At 37.8% G+C, this 9198-nt stretch overlaps 1 protein-coding gene across 2 annotated transcripts in view; it reads left to right on the top strand.

Moving 5' to 3' along the window:
* The window catches only part of RGS13 (regulator of G protein signaling 13), a 24582-nt gene extending 16276 nt beyond the window's left edge, over nucleotides 1–8306 (top strand). Inside the window, exons 6-7 of one of the 2 annotated variants that reach the window (XM_012802636.2) lie at nucleotides 6587–6753; nucleotides 7855–8306. In XM_012802636.2, the coding sequence (XP_012658090.1) occupies nucleotides 6587–6753; nucleotides 7855–8040 (353 nt within the window). In that variant the 3' untranslated portion in view covers nucleotides 8041–8306. The remainder of the gene's footprint in view (nucleotides 1–6586; nucleotides 6754–7854) is intronic. The other variant, XM_003785786.2, reaches the window with a different exon arrangement.
* The last annotated feature ends 892 nt before the right edge of the window (nucleotides 8307–9198 follow it).

Below are 9198 nucleotides of genomic sequence, written 5' to 3'. Positions count from 1 at the left end.
GGGTTTCAGGCTAGAGAAGTGAACTGTGTCAGAGGCAGCAGAGAAGTCAAGTGAGATAAGGAAAGAGCCGTGACCACTGGGCATGGCAATGTGGAAGTCAGTGGGGCCCCAACACAGCTATTTCAGGTGGAGACAAGCAAAACCAGAAGTGAGACATAATACAGGGAATTGTTTAAATACCTTTTGCTGTGAGGGTCAGCAGAGGAAGGAGAAGAGACTGGAAGAGGGCATGAGGTCAATACAGGGAGTCAATCCTTAAATTACTGGTTTCTTTGTGAAATACAGCCATGTATTTGTATGATGACAGCCACCACTAGCACAAAGAAACAGACCCCCCAGAAGAGACCGGAGATAACTGTAAGAGCAAAGGGGAAACAAAGTGATGGAGAGGGCGGAGGTAGGAGGGAGTCAGGAAACAATTGTCAGATCAGCTCAAAAAAAAACAGGGACACTTCCCTTTCCAAAGGCAAGTTAGAAAGGAGAGATACAGGTGGAGACAGGAGGGTTGATGTGGTGGAGAGAAGCAGAGATCTCCATCTGATGAAGTCTGTGTTCTCAGTGAAGTCCGGGGCAAAGTCAGCAGCAGATTGCTGAGGAGATGTGTTGGCGTGTTGCAACAGGAGAAGATATAAACTATGCACCGTTCCTGGAGATTTAGAGAGCAAAAATACAGGGTGTCCATAAAGTTTAAATTGCACCCTATTTTAAATTGCACACGAATTTTACAGACACCCTGTATTATGGAAGCATCACTGGATGACAGGGCAATGTCGAGTGCAGAGTTCAAATTTGCAGTGATGAGTTCAAGTGTGAGAGCACGGTTTGTATTTTTCCCAGGCCTGTTCAGGTTGCTCCAACAGAGATGCAGAGTAGACATATAATTAAGCTGTTCTGGATGGGCAAGCGTTCTGAACACACAGAGTTTGCTTCAATCTTCTAATTTCGATCACAATCACCTTTGAATGTATTGTCTACTCTCCTCCTGTTCTAAATAGTCCCATGTAGACAACTTTAGAAATGCCAGTTGAATGGTGTAGGATTGCCACAGTGCTGAAGGCAGTGAAAGCTGCTCCATATGGAAGAACCATCTGTGCCGACTGTAGCCTCTCCTCTTCCTGGCACAAAGCAGACATTGGAAGTGACCGGTGGATATTACTACCCCCTTGAACACATCCAGATCTCAGAGGCAGAGCCATTCTCTCAGCTTGCAGCATCTGTGAGAGCTTCTTTGCCGCTCACGGTGATGGACAGCTTCCCACACTGTCATTTATTCTAATCTCTCCTGACTACTGCTGTTGCCATGGTTCCCTTCATCAACCCTCACGTTACCGACACTGCCTTGCCTCCTCCCTTTCCCTTTAGCACTTTTTGTCCTTAACTTCTCACGTACCTCTTTACCTCACAGTGGGGAGAAAGCCTAGCCTTGTACAGACATCACTCTTCAAGTCTTATGCTCAGCAAACCAAAGAATAATAGCTATGCCAAGTACAATCCTGTGGTCTGTAGAGTGTCTTAGACACTGAATAATTAGGGTCTACTTTTTCATGTATCAGACGTACAGAGAGTCACCTTAAAATGTGGAAGCATGAAGGATCCAAAAGCCCAGATTGACAATCATTTGTTTAATTAGTACCTGCTGTATATCAGCCAGTGCATAGAAGTTGAGTATATGAAGATCAACTGCAGTCCTAATCCCTGAAGTGTTCTTGGGTAAGTGGGAGAATAATGGAAGTAAGCCAGTAAATATAATAGACTGTGATACTGAAGTTAAGGACAAAAAGTGGAGGGAAAGAGAACTGTAAGTTAAAATAGGCGTGTACTGTTGACATCTATTCCTGATTAGTAGTGACCACTTTTCTAACTTAGGGAAGGAAATTTTCCCAGAGATTGGGAAACATAAACTAAGTCTTAGATCACAGTTTAAAACCTGCCACACCAAAGGAATTGTATTTACAGGAGCCTGGAGGGGATATACTGCTTGGCTAAGAGTGGCAAGGCTTGAACAAAGACTGTATCCAGAAACGACAGGAGGAGAGGCTGGAGCGGTAGAGGGTGCTTGATCTGAACAGCTCTCAGCCCCTTCCAAGAGGCCTGGTCTATTTCATTTTATTCTTTCAAACTTTGGTTCATGTATAATTGTCTAGCGAGCTAGCATCCATTTACCCACGTAAACACAGATAAACACTCACATTTTTCTAATTAGCATTAAAATATGAAAGCAATTTTGTATCATTATCATTCTTATGGATGGTATCTGCCATTCCATCACTGGGCCAACGGGAAAATGTTGGAAGTCTATAAATAGAGGATTGTGGCTAGATTTTTATTTTAAAGATTATTCGGTAGTAAAAAGGCAGAGAAGACTGAAAGCAGGATCAGACAGACGAACTGAGGCTTTTTTGAATGGGATGGTTTACAAATAAGCTTCAAAAATCATAAGCAAAAAAAATGCATAAAAGGAGAACAGAAAACAATGAAAAGTACAACAGAGATAGTGTTTTTAACATATGAAGAGATTGCAGGAAATTCAAGACAACGTTAACCATGCAAAATAAAAATGGACAAAAGATTTGAGATTCACAAGAAAAAAATGATCAATAAGCAAGAGAATATGTTTAAGCATTAATATTTTAAAAAGAGTAATTGAAACAAGTCACTGGTTTTATCCCATCCGACTGGAAAAGACGGAGTGAGTACATACTGGCCCTGCTGTTAGGAATGAAAAACAATGAAATCTTTCTAAAAGTAATTTTAAAATATAGATAAAGAGCTCCAAAAATATTACATCTTCAATCTAGGAATTCTCCTCTTTTAAATTTATTATTTTTCCCTAAGAAAATAATTAGAGATGCAAAGATTTATAAACCAAAATGTCCAATGTAGAATAATTTATAAACAACAAAGGGAAAATAAATGTTAAATAATATTAGGGCAGCTAAAATATTATGGTTTAGCCTTCAATGAAGTATTATATGATGATTAAAAGTAAAAAGAAGACAGTGTTTACTATATTACATTCAATATGAAAGAATGAGAATGATGCGAAATTACTTTCATATTTTAATGCCAGTTAGAAAAATGTGAGTGTTTATCTGTGTTTATGGGGGTAAATGAATGCTAGCTCGCTAGACAATTACACATGAACCAAAGTTTGAAAGAATAAAATGAAATAGACCTAGTCGCTAACAGTGGTTATTACTTTATTAGAAGTTTTCAGTGTTAAAAACAACCAGCAGTACCTTAAGCTATGTTTATAATAATACAGCAAAGAGAAGGGAGGAGAAAAATAACAAATGAATTACATCATAGGAGCCAAACTGGAGAACTTAATAAAACAGAAAACTTACTATAAAGCTTGATACAGATGCTAGTGGAATTATGGAATTTATTGTCCCCATGGGTATAGACTAAAAATAAAATGGATTTAAAATTGGTTTAGAGATACCGCAATACAGCTCATCTTTAGGATTTGATGTATCTTGTACGGCTTGCTGCCTTATAGAAAACATAATTCTGGAATAGATGGGCCACGGTTCTGACTCAGCCAAGAGAAAGCCCACATTTTCCTTCTGCATCAAGAACACTGGCATATGTCACCTATGTGTCATAGAAATACTACTTTTCGTGACTAGTTTTAAGAGAATAGGCTAGAAAGTCCCCAAGACACCTCTTACTCTTCAGGAAAAAAAGCACAAACTATGACACAGTCTATTTTTTCCACCGTCCCAATGTAAATGAGCAATTCTGTTGTTTATCCCCTTATTCAAGCTGCCCAAACGGAACTGTGGTCTCTCGAGCATAATGCTTACGAATGAGCAATAATTAAAATCGCAGAATGGGCTTTTGGGGGCTACCTTGCCTGATTTGGAAAAGGCTTTCCCCCATGTGATTCGCTTGTATGAGCCAATAGAAATTCTAAACAGAGCGATTCCATTTTTACTTTAATGATTATGAAGATTCCTGGAACAACACTTTTACACATAAGTGTTTTCAGTTGCCTGCCTGGGTAACCAGCAGCACACTCAGACAAAAATTAACCTACTGTAGGCCGATTCTGTAAAACATTCCAATCACATGATTCTACTTATTCTACACACCACAGTCAGACAGGTTTCAGGTAGTCCAGGTAGCTTTCACTAGGTTATTCCATGATACAAATGCCACCAAAGATTTATACCAAGAAAGATGTGTTTCTTGTTCATGATACACAACAGAGTCAGCTCCACATCTTCATTCTGGCCTTCCAGCTAAAGAAACAGCTCTTCTCTAGAATATGTTCTTCTCATGAGGTGGGAGCAATGGCAGAACCACATGATGCTTCTTGAACCTTCTGCTCAGACTTGTCCCTGGCATGTGGCAGGTATTCTATAGGCCAGCAAAAATCAGATGGTCAGTGCTGACATAAATGGGACATGAAAGTATAATCCTCCTACACAAAGGTCAGGGAATAACTGAGAGACAAGACTGCAATCTCCCACGTAGCATCTGAAGTATGCTATATTTTATATGGCGTATAAGAGTCTGACAATTAAGTTTGCAAACACATCCTAGAAAAAGTGCTACATACCTCATTGCTGAATATCACTATAGTTACCTTCAAAGTACCCCCCTTGGGAAGCTACACTGATGCCAGCCCCTAGTCTGCCTTCAAAGCAATTTTGAAACTCTTTTTCTGGAATGACCATCAGAGCTGTCATCATAGGACACACAATAATGAATGCTACTCAGCAAAACATCACCACATGTCAACACAAACATGGCTGTTAGACCCTGATATACCGAGGTTACCAAACCTTACTGAGTTGTTTGTACAGTCCTGCCAGCATGAGTGCACAGTGTAAAGTTTGTGAACTTAATTCTCAGACCTCTTACAAGTATAAGTACCAACTGGATAGCTTGCTTATTTTTTCAAATAGACTTCTTTTTCTTTCACTATATACTGAAAAATATTGGCTTCCAACTTTACTTGTTAATCCTGAAATGAGTTTTTGTTTTGTTTTTTGGTTTCCTACTATTTAGCTATTTCATAGGAGTACCAATTCCTGCACCTGCGTTCTCTGCTCCCAGCTTTCTGCGTCTATGAGGAGGCAAGTCATATCTTAAAGTCACTGTCATGTGAAATCAAACTTCTTGTTTGAAATTTAAATGTATTCTCCCATTGGATAGAAACATGTACTCCATTGTCATTTCCTATATTACATTTCTATCCATGCTCTACCCACAACTCACCTGTCCTCTCAACTTATGTGATGTTCCTGGTGAACCATCTCCCACTCACACTTGCTAAACATGATAATAGCAATCCATGTGTCAATCCTTTGTATTCCTAGGATGCCATATTTATTGCATATTGCCAGCTTTCCCCAAACCCTAAAGCCCCCTTAAAGGGTCTCTACCTCTATTTGAGTTGTATAATGAATACTTTTTATCTTTTTTCTATATCACTTCTAACAAAGCCAGGAGAAGCCTGAATTTCTGCTACTCGAAAATTCGACATAATCTCTTAAAATCCAGGAAAATATCATGGAAATGATTACCCTTATTTCTCATAACAGTTAAGGATACTGGCCAAGATTTTGATCAATAAAAATCCTATACTTTTGGAGATGATTAAATATGTTTATGGCATTGATTCTGGCAATGATTTCATGGGTAAATATTTACCTCCAAACTCAAGTGTATAATCAAATTATGTACAGATTTTTGAAAAACAACATTTAAAAATTCTATGCTAACAGTCTCTAAGCAGTGACATGTTTAATTTTCCTACAAATGCATTTCCATTAACATCCAGTAGAAGTTACACTGTCATTTTATTCTTTATCAATTCAATTCCTCAGATATTGGAATTGAGGTCTCCTTCCAAGAGTCTTTCTAGACACCAAACAAAGACCTTCTAGTTACCAAAAGACGTAACTAAGTATCTCCAGCATGTAGTGTCATTTCATGGTTATTCTGTGTGTACCTGCTGTCCTCTACTGGATTTTGAAATACTTTTCAACATTCCACCTGATTTCTTCTCCTTGTCTGGTCCCTTACTCATAGTTTGAACCACTGACCATAAATATGAAGTTAGTTGTTTTTTTTTTTTTTAATCTGTATTTCGCTGTGATTGGACATTGAGAAACACTTTAGGTTACACAACCTGATCAGGTAATCACGCCCACATGGCCTGGGCTCTTACCTTCCAGTTTGGGGTGAGGGCTTAGATTTTTCATGTCAGCTTCCTGGTCAAAGTTCTATCCACCTGTCCAGCTTGTTTTTTCTCTAGATCCTTGTGGTGTCCTGACCTGTCTGTCTCAGACATAGTCACATTGGTGGGCATTTTACTTGGAGTGACTCAGAAAAAAGGGCTGACTTCACCAATGACTGGTATTGGTAAAATGTACTTCATATATATAGATCTAAGTATGTGATAGATGAAGATAGTGATACACATGTAAGTGGACATATAGATACAAAATATTCACTTGTTATATGATTTGGGAGTTTTTAATGGACTTATGTTTGAAACTGCATTAAATATTATTCAATTTTTGGATAATTTTGACTTATGAAAATAAACTGATTTCTCTACCACTTTCAGATGGTCCGGTAGTCTATGCAGCATATTTAAAACTGGAGCACAGTGATGAGAATATTAAATTCTGGATGGCATGTGAAACGTATAAGAAAACTGCCTCACGGTGGAACAGAATTTCTAAAGCAAAGAAGATTTATAAGGTTTACATTCAGCCACAGTCTCCAAGAGAGGTAACTGCCAGACCACAGGAAATAGAAATCAGTGCATCCCCAGGAGGGCACTGATACCTGTCAGGCATCCGTAAGTGCTAGACATTATATCCAGCATCTCCTTAAATGCTACAGATTTGTATTGCTAACCTTATTTTATAGAAAAGAAACCTGAGGATCTGAGAACTTACCCTGTGTCACACAGCCATTAAGTGGGAAAGTTAGAATTCAAAGCCAGGCCTGTCTGATTCCAAAGTTTATCCCTATTCAATCGCCTTAATTCCCAGAAAGTTAAAAAGAAAAAGAAAGCCCTCAGATGAAGCATTGGCCTTGCCAGCAGGAAGTACAAATGTTATAAATAGGCTCATGGAAATCCCCAGTGGTGTTAGACAACGTCTGTGCCACCACACCAGCTCGCCTTGGTTTAAAACCAGAAACCAAGCAGACCTTCATGTTGACTTTACCACCAATCGTTTACAACTGCCTAAAGAAAATGAAGAGTCAGGAGTGAAACAGGTGGAGTCTCCTCCTAGTGGAGAAAAAAATGAGAAATGAAAATTCTTGTTGAGGGGAAAAAGATATCCATCACTCAAGGCCGTCCTGCAGTGTCGACTTATTCTCTAAAACTCTTGTCTGGAAACTACCTGGCTTATTGAAATAACCACTTCACCCCTCTATTTCTCCACTCCTCCTCACTTTCTGCCAATTTCAGAGCCTATTCAGTTAAATCAACCTTTGTGACTACTAAAGCAGATAAATCTTAAAATCACCAACTTCCCTTTTCCTTAAAAAGAGATCTCCATCTCATAAACTTCCTGGTTTGTAGACTGCTAACAAACCGCTTGCCTCCTGCTAAGGAGCAGCTCTGCCACTTCTCTGGTCTTGGGACTCATGTTTCCCTTCCGCCCTCCACTCAGCCTCCAGATGTGGAGATAGATATTTACCTTTAAAAAAGTAAATACTTTATTTTTTATACGTCTTTTTTTAGATAACTATAAAACTACAAACAAAATTACCCTATCCTACTGAAAAGGAGAGAGGGGAATTAAGTAAAGCTTTTCATTAGACGTGTCCCTCTTCAATTATACTTACTCATGGTGTCCCTGTAATTTCACTTTTCAGATTAACATTGACAGTTCGACGAGAGAAACTATCCTCAGGAATATTCAAGAACCCACCCAAACATGTTTTGAAGAGGCTCAAAAAATAGTATATATGCACATGGAAAGGGATTCCTACCCCAGGTTTCTAAAGTCAGAAATGTACCAGAAACTTTTGAAAATGATTCAGTCCAATAACAATTCCTGACTACCACTCAAAAGTTTAAATTGAAAATGATATTTTGAAAGGAATAGGTTTGGTCTTTTAATTTAGAAGAACACACAGTCAAAAACAAAGTACAAATGAAGCAGACATCAAACTATAAATTGATTTCTAGCTCTCAAATAGAAACAGATCTCAAAAAGGATAGATTCAAGAACTCTTACAACCTGAATAAACCAATTTACAGCTTATCTACATAGTTTTGTTAATATATAGGGGGAAAGTATGTCTTTCTTCATGACACAAACATTGTAAAATTTTTACCATAGTAGTCATCCCAAAACAACAGATGCTGGCATGGAAACAGAGAGAAAAGAACTTTTATACACTGTTGGTGGGACTGCAAACTAGTACAACGTATGGAAAACAATGGGGAGATACCTCAAAGAACTAAAAGTAGACCTATTATTTGATCCAGCAACCCAACTATTGGATATTTACCCAAAGGGAAAAAAGTTATAGCAGCACAATTCACAATGGCAAAGATTTGGAATCAACCCAAGTGCCCATCAATAATAAGTGGATTAATAAAATGTGGTACATATATATTATGGAGTACTATTCAGCCATAAAAAATGGTGAATTAATACCTTTACAACAACCTAGATGGAACTAGACATCATTCTTCTAAGTAAAGTATCATAAGAATAGAAAAACAAACACCTCATGTACTCACTATTAAATATTAAAGAATCATTCAACTACCCATGTGCATATTTGGTAGTAAAACTCAAAGAAAAGCAAGAAGGTGAGAGGGGGCAGGAAGGAAGGGATAAATTCACACCTAATAGATACAATTCACACTATCTTGGTGATGGACACATTTATAACTTTATCTCGAACTGTATAAAGGCAATTCATGTAAACAAAACATTTGTACTCCTGTAACATGCTGAAATAATAAAAAATAGCAAAAATAAGGTTTCTCAGTTACAATAAAAAAACTTACAGTCATAATATACAGATTCGTTCTTTTAAAACTATAGTATATGAATTGTGTCTCTAGCACAAATGTATTCTATAGAGTACTCTATATAACTTTAATTATTTCTCTACATAATGTGAATAAATTAATAGTAATTCGATTGATGAACGAACTTGATACTCACAGTGCAATCAATTGTATTACATTATGAGTAATAT

Source organism: Otolemur garnettii, unplaced genomic scaffold, assembly GCF_000181295.1.
Source record: "Otolemur garnettii isolate 467f Iridium unplaced genomic scaffold, OtoGar3 scaffold00016, whole genome shotgun sequence".
Taxonomy (NCBI): Eukaryota; Metazoa; Chordata; class Mammalia; order Primates; family Galagidae; genus Otolemur; species Otolemur garnettii.
Note: the sequence above shows the minus strand (reverse complement) of the source record. Positions and strands in the feature narration are given on the sequence as shown.